This window comes from Cydia splendana, chromosome 1 (genome assembly GCF_910591565.1).
Source record: "Cydia splendana chromosome 1, ilCydSple1.2, whole genome shotgun sequence".
In the NCBI taxonomy this organism is placed as follows: domain Eukaryota; kingdom Metazoa; phylum Arthropoda; class Insecta; order Lepidoptera; family Tortricidae; genus Cydia; species Cydia splendana.
Window position 1 is genome coordinate 8669190 of NC_085960.1, and position 13173 is coordinate 8682362.

General features: G+C 37.5%; 3 protein-coding genes across 3 annotated transcripts in view; 2 read left to right on the top strand and 1 right to left on the bottom strand.

The window, feature by feature from the left end:
• Window positions 1–13173, top strand: part of LOC134796104 (uncharacterized) — a 349320-nt gene that overhangs the window by 183008 nt on the left and 153139 nt on the right. The gene's annotated exons all lie outside the window — the stretch shown is intronic.
• Window positions 2406–5669, top strand: LOC134795950 (aurora kinase B-like). The gene is made up of 6 exons (XM_063767844.1): window positions 2406–2517; window positions 2767–2958; window positions 3198–3354; window positions 3499–3635; window positions 4957–5188; window positions 5514–5669. Exons 1-6 carry the CDS (start codon window positions 2441–2443, stop codon window positions 5610–5612), a joined length of 894 nt encoding a protein of 297 aa, XP_063623914.1. The 5' UTR covers window positions 2406–2440; the 3' UTR covers window positions 5613–5669.
• Window positions 5765–7874, bottom strand: LOC134796017 (putative hydroxypyruvate isomerase). Its single transcript, XM_063767926.1, has 5 exons — window positions 7797–7874; window positions 7515–7724; window positions 6872–7156; window positions 6628–6758; window positions 5765–5977 (listed from the first exon to the last, which is right to left on the bottom strand). The coding sequence occupies exons 2-5, from the start codon at window positions 7702–7704 to the stop codon at window positions 5801–5803; spliced, it is 783 nt and encodes a 260-aa protein (XP_063623996.1). The 5' UTR covers window positions 7705–7724; window positions 7797–7874; the 3' UTR covers window positions 5765–5800.

Sequence of the window (13173 nt, forward strand, 5' to 3'; positions counted from 1 at the left end):
TCACTTTTATCATGCGTTTATCTGACATTGACAGTATTGACACCTGACGAAACGTCAATGTCAATCTAAAACTATTAACAGACGCACGTACCGAACAATGATATTCGCACATATTGGTCCAGTCTACATATCTCAGTCTCGCTCTAACCCATAGCTGCATCCTTATCGGACGTATGGCGAACCATAAAGGCCCGTCCAGTGGGTCTACCGCGAATATCAAAGTTCGACAATTGCGGGCTAAGCCGTGGTTCGGTATCAAAGAGACTATACAGTAGTATAATATATAAAGGCCCCAGTACACAATGGGCCATCGCCGGCCACTCCAAGGGACGCAGCCATGCGGTAGAATGAGATAGCAATATCACTTGCTCCCTCTAACGCATAAATGCGTCCCTTGGAGTGGCCGGCGATGGCCCATTGTGTACTGGGGCCTTTATATGTTCGGTATGTACGTTTATTATGCCGGCTACACACGTAGACTCGGACCAAGAATAGTCTGCAGCGAATTTGATAGCCCTCGCAGTGCAAGTGTCATTCATACGTCATAATTTCATAGAAGTTTGACGTTTAAAATAACACGTGCAGTGCGTGGGCTATCAAATCCACTGCAGACTTTTCATGGACTGACTTTAACTATAAGGCCAAGCGCGCACCACGACTGTTTGTCGCGCGATAATTTAGTCGCAGAAATGTAATGTAACGTATGTGTCTATATGGCAGTGCGCGCATATGCGACAAAAAAATCGCAGCGATGTTAAAATTGTGATTTGTCACATTTTTCCGCGACTGCTCGCGACGCGATTGTCGCAAACTGAATTGCAGCATACGGAGTTGTATAGCCCTGCGCGCACTGCGATAATAAAATCGCACCCCGGACCTCAGTCGGCACTTCGCTCTCCAAGCCTCAACATGTCGGAACCTGCTTCTCCGATCGAGTCTCAAGATGAGACGCTAGATGTTGACCATTTAATTATGGAAATAGAAGGAGATCACCTTTGTGGTATAAATACTCAAAGTTATACGGCGATCGCATATTAAAGACACGTTTCATGACAAACGACTGGTACAAAATCCATGTTGAGAATGAACAAATCGTCGACTTTTTCATCGCAGTGCGCGCAGTGAATTTTCTGCGATATATTAAGCCCCCTCCACACTCGTGCGCGAATCGCGGCTTCGCCCGCGATCAAAGATGCCCGCGATCACGCGCATAGTCTGGAGGGGGCTTTACAGCGCGATTCTAAAATCGTGTCGCAAAAATAAAAATCGTGGTGCGCGCTTGGCCTAAATCGTAGCGATTAAACTGTGCAGTCCGATTTGCGCAGTTTTATTTACCGTGTGTATGACAAATCGTTGTCGATTATCGTTCATCGGTGGCAGTTGCAAATTAAGACCGTAACACACTATCGCACCGCACCAAGGTCATTGTGCGACGCACCGATAAGTAAGAGCGAGAAAGAGATATCGCTTTCTCGCTCTTACTTATGGGTGCGTCGCACAATGACCTTGATGCGGTGCGATAGTGTGTTATCACTCTTATATTGTGACTGTCTATGTTTCAAGCTATTTGAGATACATTTTAAAACGGAGGCAATTCAAAAATTTAAGCAACATTAATGTTGCTGAGTGTGAAAAGTCCCCATATGCTACGGTAATAATAAATAATAGTTCTAGTCTGTCAAACCACTTTGTCAGTAGAAAAAGGCACAACATTTAATATTTCTGTGGGACGATAACCATTCACGCCTAATGTTTTTAAATTTGCAGTTTTTTCTACTGACGAAAATGACTCCACAGACTATATTTCATAATACAAGATGAATTTAGAGAATAATTATTAATGATGGATGTGAGAATTGCGAGGTAGTCTCAGAAAAGATAGTAAAGCAACAATATTTTCCCAAACGGCCATGTGTGTATATTTATTACATTGCAAATGAAAATAACATTCACATACGATCATACGATATACGTAACGTTGTTCATATTTGTAACAAATTCCACCGTTTTTAGTTTTGTATTGGGGAAAAATATGGGAAAAATTTAATAGTCCTGGCCACATTTAATCCATAGACAAAACCTCACTGTCATGTCAAATGTCAAACTTTTCAAATTTAAATAGTGATTGGATTCAGTAAGCCCCCATTCGCACGACAGCTTTTTCAACGCGCGTTAAAAAAGCGTTTGAATGACACAAATGGATACGTGTGTATTTATTCACACGACAGCGGTGGCGCTTTTTATCAAGCGTTGTTGGATTTTCGACTTTAAGCCTTGGACGTTAAGTCGAAATTAGAGTGCGGACAGATTCAAGCGCTTTTTTAACGCGCGTTGAAAAAGCTGTCGTGCGAATGGGGGCTAACGGCTTCACCGCAAACAAAACAGAGGGTTAAATAAAAAGGAAGTACTATCATAGTTTTATTTACTTTTCGAAAATAAAATGGCAGTGGAAGCCGTCAAAACTGAGTTGCTTGATTTGGAAAACAAGATAACTAACCATCCTGCCTATGGAACTTCGTAAGTAGTATAATAAATAAATAATAACACATCGTTCCTGCACACTACCACAAGAATGCTATGCTGCAATAATCCTTTTGATGTAAATTACTCTGTAGTATTTTGATTAGTTACAATTATGCGAATAAATATCACGCATCACGCAAAATAGGCGCAATATTATGACGTCAAGTTGCGGAAACCAAGCCCGCGAGAATCGTTAACCTATAGGTATCTGAATAAATAATAATCCTGCCTTCTGATTTTCAGATACACTTGGTCGCCTAGAGATTTTGAATTGGGTTCAGCCCTTGGCCGTGGAAAGTTTGGACATGTACACATAGCCAGAGAGAAGAAAACAGGCTTCCTTGTTGCTATTAAAACTATGTTCAAGTCTCAAATAATGAAATCGCATTGTGAGAAACAAATACTACGTGAAATTGAGATTCAATCTCATTTGAAGTAAGTACTTATTTTTGCTATGTTTAGAGTTATTATAATGTATAGTTATTATTTTATATTTCTGGCCAAGCACTGGTTACAAATGTGTTGAGTTTGATTAACCTCTCAACTTCTAGGGGTCTATATTTTGCTGTAAATTCACAGCTGACCTGATATCTGATATCATATTAGGTATTCGGAAGCAAGATGTTAAGCTATAATTCTCATATAATAAGCTATAATTTTCGAACTGTTTATAGACATCCAAACATTCTCCGGTTGCTGACATGGTTCCATGATGAGAGGCGCATTTACCTGGTGGTGGAGTTTGCAGCAGGTGGCGAGCTGTACAAACACCTCACTGATGCACCTAAGAAGCGTTTTCCAGAAGCCAAAGCTGCCAAGTATATTTATCAGGTAATAAACTTTCATCATTGATACTTAAATGTGTACATTCATAAATTCTTATTAGTTATAGTTAGTGAATAACTACCTACTCTTTTTGCTCAGGCCTATGCTTGCATGTCTATACATGACTACATATTAAATATTTGGTTATAGGTGGCAGATGCAGTGGAGTACTGTCACCAGAACCATGTGATACACAGAGACATCAAGCCTGAAAACATTCTAGTTTCCTTCAGTGGGGACCTCAAGCTAGCAGACTTTGGCTGGTCAGTGCATGCACCATCACAAAGGTAAGTATTTTTTTTATTTATTTAATAGATTAGTCTCAGCTCGCAATGTCTATCATTTAAGAAGGAGAAGCATTATTTTATCGTATTATTTAATCAAGCCACAATTAGGGTCATAGGGTATGGTAGGCTGTGATCCACATTCAACGTGCTGCCTCCCTGTCACACAAATTCACAAGTGCGACAGAGAGGCAACACGTTGAACATGGTTCGCGGTTAGAGATGGGTAACTACCCGGGTAAATACCCGAGAGCGGGTATTTACCCGGTAAATTTTCCTACCCGCGGGTAAATACGCGGGTATTTTCGTTTTTCTTCTAAATTTGAATTGTTAAATGGTATGTGAGTATAAATAAGATTAATTTAAGTACTTTTTTATAATGTTACATAAAATGTATGTTCAAACTAAGTATGAAAAGGTTGCTATGAGATGAAGTTCGATTTTAACATATCAGTACAATTATGAAAATCGTGTAAAATCATTCCCTGGCTTCCGGAAATGTTTTAAAACGCTTTTAATATACATTAAAAAGATGAAAATAAAGACTACTTATAAATGATAATAAAAAAAAATTGTGCCGTATCACAACTTGGGAAGCTCATAAGTCAAATACAGTTAGTTTTAGGACAAAAATGTATATAACCTTTTTTGTAGAAAATTATGTCTACTTTAGTTTGTACATACAACACTTTTCGATATTAATGACAGATTCCAAAAAATATGAAAAAGTTCACTTCTACCCCCCTCCCCCCAACCACACCCCCCGCCGACCGCAGTTGGAATGTGTATTATCAACGTAATAAGTACGATAATTTACTCGAATCTAAAAAAATACTCTTATGATGGCCTTTTTTTAATATTTATCAAAATTGTACTAAAAATTCCTTAGTTACAACTGCAAGTTTCACTAAACCATTTCTTTTTAAATAACACACAATAATTACAACCATTAACTCGGTTTATATCTCCACTTTAACACAAATCGACATGTGCAACAAGAAATGAATCTACCCGTCCATTTGGGTAGATACGGGTAAATACCGGGTAGATGGGTATTTACCGGGTATTTACCTGGGTGGGTAAATTGGGTAAATACCCGCGACCCATCTCTATTCGCGGTAGGCCCTCTGTTACACAATGTCCAAGTAAATAAGCTACTTGCCACTTATCTGACGAATAAAGTCAACATTGGCATTTTACAATCTTCAAATAAGCTTAAACTGGTAGATTAATACATTTACAACTTAAGGTAGTTTACCTGGCAGTTTTATTTATTTTTTAATTAGCTAATAATACCCATTTTAATATGTAGTTATCTCTGCAGGCGTAAAACAATGTGTGGTACTCTTGACTACCTTCCACCAGAAATGATCAAGCGGGAAGTGTATGATGTGTCTGTTGATCACTGGTGCATTGGAGTGCTACTGTACGAGTTCCTAGTGGGCAAACCTCCATTTGAAAGCCAGACTCAGGATCAGACGTATGCGAGAATCCTGTCTCTGGACATTAAATATCCAGATCATGTGCCTGAAGGAGCTAAAGATCTTATATCAAAGGTAAGCATTTTACTTGCAGTATATAATTTGACAAATCAGTATTTTTTTTAATACAATCATGTCATTGATTGAAAAATCCCTTTTTAGGGGGTGTTTTAATTGTTGATTTGATAGTATAAAATTGTATATAAACATTTTTTGACGATCATATTTAATTATGGTTATGACTTATGAGGAACAAAGTAATCTACTTACATTTTAGTCAGTTTTATAGTCCTAAATGAAGTGTTTAAGTGTATAATATTATAACTATTATATGTATGTTAAAATAAATTCTTGAAATAAAACCAGTCTAGGTTTCACAATCAATATGTTTTTGTTTCAGCTGCTACGGCATTCAAACAAGGACAGATTGTCTCTAAATGCAGTGAAAAAACACCCTTGGGTGCAGAAGTTCCGGACCGAGGCATCATCAACATCATAGTATTTGCCTGTTAGTACCTATTCTTTATTTGTGTTGATTCTCGTTTTAATATAATGATAGCTAAATATAATGAAAAGATAATAATTTTTTCTAACATTTTCTTCCGTGATATACAAGTGTATAAGTAATTATTAAAAAAAAAAACAAATATCTTTTATGATATAATTGAAGTAATTATTAACCCAAAATCACAGAGTGTAGCCAAAGTTTTGTATCCACTTGAGTCCAGCCTTGCTGCCGGCAGCAGGCTTGTACTCCAAGCCGATCCAGTCGTTATATCCACACTGCTCCAAATGTTGTAAGACATATGGATAATTCACCTCTCCAACAGTATCTGGCTCGTTACGATTCGGTACTTGGGCTATCTGTGTAGAGAAAACATTTTAGGTTTAGAATATGATAAGGAGTGTAGTTATTTGCCATTTAGTTAGTCAACATTATAATTTACGCAATTTAAATAGAGCTATTTAAATGGCGTAATCTGGTGTGTTAGGGGTCATCCATTAATTACGTCACACGTTTAGGGGGAGGGAGGGGTCAAGAAAATGTGACATGTTGTGACATAGGGGAGGGGGGAGTCACAAACATTGTGACGTCACTTTAACTTCATCAGTAACCGAAAATTGATTTATATTTTTTTATTCGCTGTACAGTTAAATAATGAGTTTTTGGAAGTAATTTTCGTTCCTAATTGGTTTTGTGTTATAAAATTACTAATATTCCTTTTACCAAAAATATTTATTCATTAAAACAAATAATGCCGAGTTACTATTACCGATTTCGTTGAAAACAAAATTGCCTAAAATGTGACGTCACACCAGGTGGGGAGGGATTTGCAAAATGTGACCAAGTGTAACAAGGAGGGGGGAGGGGTCAAAAAACCTAGAAATTCGTGTGACGTAATTAATGGATGATCCCTTATGGCTATAATATTGGATTCATATTGAAGGCGTAAAATAAGTTTTTAATAGTTTATAAGAATTTAATCGTTTTTATAAACAGAAATTGATTATACCTGTACATGGCCTACATAAGGCATAAGATTTTTTATGTTGTGGGATAAATCTCCACATATATGCTGAAGGTGGAAGATATCCAGTTGTAGCTTTATATGTGGGCTATTAATGCGTTTTATGATGTCCACAGCTGAAAAACAGTACAACAATATATATTCATCATAATCATAAATGTCATAAATTCATAATATACATTTTTTTAACATAATATGTTTTCATATTATATTCTATAAACCAACCAACCTTTGCCATAGTCACTCAGAAAGTATTTCGGGACAGAATGTTGATTGATCGGCTCAATTACACCTAAAATATTGTCTTCCTTCAGCAACTCAGCTGCATACTTCAAGTTATTCTCATATGTGGTCCAATTTTCTGAAGTCACTGTATCTAGTCTACCTGCCATGATATGTATTTTCTTTGCACCAACAGCTTTTGCATATTCTATTGTTACTTTGAGATTGTCTCTGAATTCATTCTCTTTCCCCGGCATTGCAGTAACTCCTAGCTCGCCCTTTGTAACATCTCCTGTAACATAAAAATAGGATTCCATAAAATGGTTTAAGTTTGTCAAAGTTTACATTATTGTATTGATATACCTATGTAATCAAAACATTACGTGAGGTTTAAGACATCAGTAACTTCAACATTCTTAGAATTCTTAAAGCTCAATTACATGCCTGAAGTGGCCTGAACATTAGCATACCTACTTGACTTTAATATTAAACAATATATGAGTATACTAGCGTCCGCCCGTCTGTTCCAACATAATGTTGGATCATTCAGTCAGTCAGTGATGACTGATAAAAACTTAACTTAATATTTAATCTAAAGAGGGAACAGACAGACAGAGTTACTTTCATATTTAGATATTAGACTCACTAACCTGTTTTAAGGTTGATCAAAACTTGCTCCACTCCCGCCTTTTCTTTGGCCTGCTTCACTTGATCCACCGTGTGCCCCAGAGGAAACCCAGTCTCGACCGCCTTAAACCCTGCATCTTTGGCCAACGCGTACCTTTCCAAAACACTCGACGCCTCGGTGAACATAAACGCAAGATTGGAACAGAACTTCATGGTTAATTATCTTGAAACAACTAACAAATACCTGACCTCTAGTGTGGGTTATTTATAAATGATTGTTATCATTCCCTCTTCAGTTATCTCACCGCAATGTGGCTAAAGGCCACAATGTACTATCGCTTGTTTTTATCTTTGTTGATTGAACGTGATTTTGCTTAAAGTTTACCTTCATTACTTGCCGATCGGCTACTTGTTTGACAATGTCACTACCGTCACTACACCATCACCAACTGTCACTGTCAAGTGACATTTGAATCAGCTGATAGATTTTATTTTTATAATATTATTTTTTCGCCATCTTAAAGGTAGGTATATAAGTTAGCCCAGTACCTTTTTTAGTAGTTAAAATAATACAGCATGTTTATAAATATTTAACTGACACAAACATGTATATCAAGAGCTTTACTAACTGCCATCAAACTGTTTTGCAGTTTGGCAGTCCTATTTCAATGTAAAACATTTGTACTGTGTCTTATGAAAATAAATAAATAATAATAATAATAGTTCAATCTTTTTTAGGGTTCCGTACCCGAAGGGTAAAAACGGGACGCTATTACTAAGACTCCTCTGTCCGTCTGTCTATATCTCACTACTCTACTAGGCTGAACAGTTGAAATTTTCACAGATGATGTATTTCTGTTGCCGCTATAATAAATAGGTACTAAAAACAGAATAAATAAATATTTAAGTGGGGCTTTATACAACAAACGTGATTTTTTTGCCGTTTTTTGCGTAATGGTACGGAACCCTTCGTCACCTTCAAGCGCCAGTCCGACTCGCACTTGACCGGATTTTTGAGTCTCAATTTAAATGTTTTTTATACACAACCATTTTTATAGCGATCAAGAATTCAAGACACAAATAGTTTGGATTCGGTATGTCTCGATATTTGTCGGCAAGCCAACATAGTTTGCTTAAAATGCCTCAAAATCAAGAAAACTGACCCCGCGTTACGCGATAAGGCGAAGACAGAGAATAAAAAAAACAACGGGTTGCACTCCGGGAGTGCCGACAGAAGTGAAAACTCAATGACTAGTCCAAAATGTCTGCAGCACTATACGTATAATTGACCCATCCTCCTTTCTATTGAAAAACTTTTACTAACTTCCGAACTGCTGGTCAGTGAGCTTGTTTAAAATTCGAAATTCAAATTTGTAGCGTTAATTGTTTAAAATTCGAATAGAAATTGTAAAGTTACCTTACAGACCTCGCATCTAAATATATTTGGTCATGATATTTTGAGTTTTATTCACAAGTACTAGAGTTAACTTTTATTAGCGATTTCATCAAGATGTAGCTTTATTGAATTATATTTGAGTGCTATAAAGTTAGAATGTAAGTAACTGTGAAATCCTCGTATTTCAGCCCGTACAAGATTAGAACATTGAGCTTTATTGACCTGATTATGATACGTTATGACTAAAGTTCTTTGGTGAATAAAAACGAAACAGCAGGCTCAGGCATACATTTTCGCCGCGCGGTAGAAAGAGAGGGTTACGCGTTACGCCTTACGCAGTCTCGAGTTTATCATTTTTTCCCCACCTCAAAAAGTGTTCAGCGCCGCTAAAGAAGTTTTCACTTCAAAAAGAGTTAGGTGCTTATTATTTCTCTTAGGGCCACTTGCACCATTCACTAACCCGGGGTTAACTGGTTAAACCATGGTTACCAGTAGGTGCAATTTGACACTGGGTTAACGGATAGGTAACCACGGCTTAGTGGGATGGTGCAAGTGGTATTACTATTATTAGCGTGGTGAAATAAGGAACTGACAAACTTTCAAAGCGAGAATTTTTTTTTTAATGTTTACGTGTTTAAGAGTCTGACGTTTACAAAGTTTCATTATCCATTTACCTTAACACATTCAACACCAAGAACCCGACTGTCGGGTACACTGTTCGTAGCGACTACGCGCTACATACGACGAAACCGTGGCTACGCGCTACGAGCGTAACCCGTAGCACTTAGTGGTATTGAATGTGTTAAGCCCCCTCCAGACTATGCGCGTGAATCGCGGGCGAAGCCGCGAACGCGAGTGTGGAGGAGGCTTTAGCTACTTTACAAGATGTCGCACGAGAAGCTATTGGACTTAAAAGTCCGTTGCTAGCTCGTGGTCCATTATTTATTATTTCTTGAATTAACTATTAATTAGGGAAAAAATGTTTGCCTTGAAAACTGTTCGAACATTTTTACTGCACGCTGATAAGGGTGGTGGGTCATTCTTCGATTTGGTGTAAATCGCTTGTCGCTCGCGTTTTTCAGTACTAATCGAAGTTGGATCTTTACCGTGTCTTATACTTATAAGTAGTAAATAAAAAAATATAAATGCAGGCCGTTTTCCATTTCACGATATCTTAAGAAGATCTATGTTTTTTAAGGCTCCAAAGGGTCAAAATGTCACTACCAACGCGTGTCGCCTGGCCAGATTTCATCAAAACATGAGCTAAAAGTCAATTTAAATGTAACTTTATGGCTAGTATTTACTAAGTGCCTAAAACTATATTACTTAGTACATTCATTATTGATTGCACAAATTAAATTGTGACGTGCAGAACTAAATGGCAACACCGATTTTTTCCGGCCTCGCGGTACCGTAATTTCCGTGGATGCTACTTGCACATCATATAGCTGTCCAATAGAAGGCTGTGCTGAGATCCTGCCGCTGCCCCCGCGCGCCTTTCGTCGCCTAGTAATAGACAGTGGGAACACACTTCAACATTTGTGCCCGCATATATTTTATTTTTAAATAACAAGTGGATTACCGTGGTTTCGTCCAAAAAAAATTGTCAGTTCCGTGTGTCTTATTTCTCGGTTAGTGGAAGTCATTTTACTACGAACCCTATTTGATACAATAACTTATTCGAATTATTATGACGTAATTGGAAGAATGTTCTGGAACATTAACTACCTATGTTTAGGGTTATGAGACAAAATGTTAGTTTTTATCATTACCGTGGTAGTCATTACCATGGAACCACGGTATTTTTCGACCACGGTAATGACTATTCGTCCACGGTAAGGACATGCACCGCTTCTTTTTATTGTTTATGTTCTCTTTTAACAAAATTTTCCGAAGGAGAGTTATTTTTGCTTTGTTGTATTTAATTCATATAGTATAATATTTCACTTAAAGTGAGAAAAATGTATATGGTGGTAATGATAATTTGTCACTACCATGCATTAACGCCATACTAAGCACATAAAATTGTATTTACTTTAAAATTACGAGGTCCATATCGTCGCAGATAAGTTTCACAGAAAGGGACCAAAACGTTTTTCAACATCCTTGCATCCTAAACATTTGATTATGGTCAAACAAATACCTAAAATAAATATTTTTTTAACTTTTTACCGTGGACTCGCCAATTTACACCAAATCGAAGAATGACCCTGGTATTCCATCTCATTGTATTATTTTTTTATGTCACTAACATATCTGTATTTGCGTCTCACATTTTGCTTAGTGAGAGAGTGAGACGCACATTGGACCAAGAAATTTAACAGGTGGAATACCAACCTAAATCCATGTAGGTATCTATAGTAGGTAAGGTAAGTGGGGAGTTAATATCATTAGGTTTATTGTAAAATAAAAACAATAGCTAAATACTATTAGGCACATTTTATTACATTATTAAAATAGCTTTATGACTACATATTTCATATAAAAGTAGCGAAATTTTAATAGACAACTTGCTTAATATACCTGCATAATTTAGACTTATTTACACATTATTAAAACATCAGGAGTTACAAAAATAAAGCCTGTAAATCTATTACATTTTCAAATCTAAAATTAGCTTGAACCAATCTTCTAATAATTTTGATTTGACAAGTTCCGTTTCGACTCTCACCATATTTGCGGATTAATTTCTATACTAGTGGTACTAATTTCTTTTAAGAACTCCACATTTCAATTCAATTTTCGATAAATTTGATTCATTGGCTACTTAGGGTCAGTTTCACCAAACCGTCACAGTTAAAGTGTCCGCTAAATTGTATTGTATGGGAATGGTAAGTTTCATATTTCACTGCCAAGTGACGTTGATGAGTCCGTCAAGTGTGGTTGGTACAACCGGCCCTTAGTCGGCGATGTATCGTTCAGCGTCTCTCGAGTCCAGCCGCGGCTTGTGAGGCTACACGGTATAAGAAATATATGGATATTTCACATAGGGCTATTCATAAATTACGTCATTTCAAATTAGGGGGGGGGGGTCTGGTCATCGGATGACGGTAGCACGACGTAGGAGGAAACGGGGTCCTTCGAGGCATGATTTTTGGATGATTTTAGGGGGGGGCGAGGGGTCCAAAATTGTCAAAAATCGATGACGTAATTTATGGACAGCCCCATACCGTGGCACCGTTGACTGTAGGTAACTGTACGTTCCGTGCTTAGATCACACAGATGATAAAAATTTATAGCTTCACCAATAGACTCTAGCGCCACATATTTGATGGCAACCCCGGCTGTCAAACGATAAGCAGCTGATTTTGCTAGGTCCCTTGTAATTATTTTAATTTTAATGATATTTCATGTAATATTAAGCATTAAAAGTGTGAATCAAATAGTTTTAACATTAAGTTTTATGTATACATAATAAGTGAAGTGCTTTAGTGACGTTTACTAGTGTCTTGTAATATCTCAGATTTGTAGCCGTTACAGGTTATAAATTTGAAACCTGCTTTCGCCTTGGATTCCTTTCTGGGTTTTTTTTTATCACAAATATTTACTAAGTGTGTTCATAATAAAGCGTTGATCATTGTACAGGGTTAGAACGCAGTGTAGATACAGTCAATCGTCACTATTTCACGTAAGTACGTACCTAAATATCACTTAGCTTGAGTGAGCGATTCCTTGTTTATTTTTGGGTTTAATTTCAATTGCAAAACTGTCTACAATGCTTACCCGCAGAGCAGCCGCAGCGGCTCGCCAGCAGGAGACTGATAAACTCCAACTTACCTTGCTGGAGTTGAAAATATCCAAGGAATCTTGTGCTCAATTGCTCAGTGAAAGGGAAGACAGTGAGAAGGAACTATTATTAGTACTTAATAGCAATGATAAGCTTAAAAAGGAACTTTGCTCATTAGAAACTGACTACAATAATGTAAATTCAGAGCGGGCCCGGCTTCAGGAGACGGTTGACAGGTTCACTGAGTGTAGTGCTGCGTATGAGCAGGCCCTGAAGGACATCAACTCATTTGAGAGAGCACTGCACGACGCCCACGAACAAATCTATGAGCTACAGGAGGCCCAACACAATGCAGCAGTGGCACACTCTCAGAGCTTGTTCGAAGAACTGGTCCGGCCCGACTCTCAGTTGGTTGCCGCACCAATTGAAAACCTTGTGGCCCCTACAGATTTAGCCTATGATACTACCACACCAAGGTTAGTAAATTGCAGCGGGAACAAACTAAAGAAATATATTAAATTAAATAGACTAATAAAAAAAAACCGAAACTTGTCAAAAA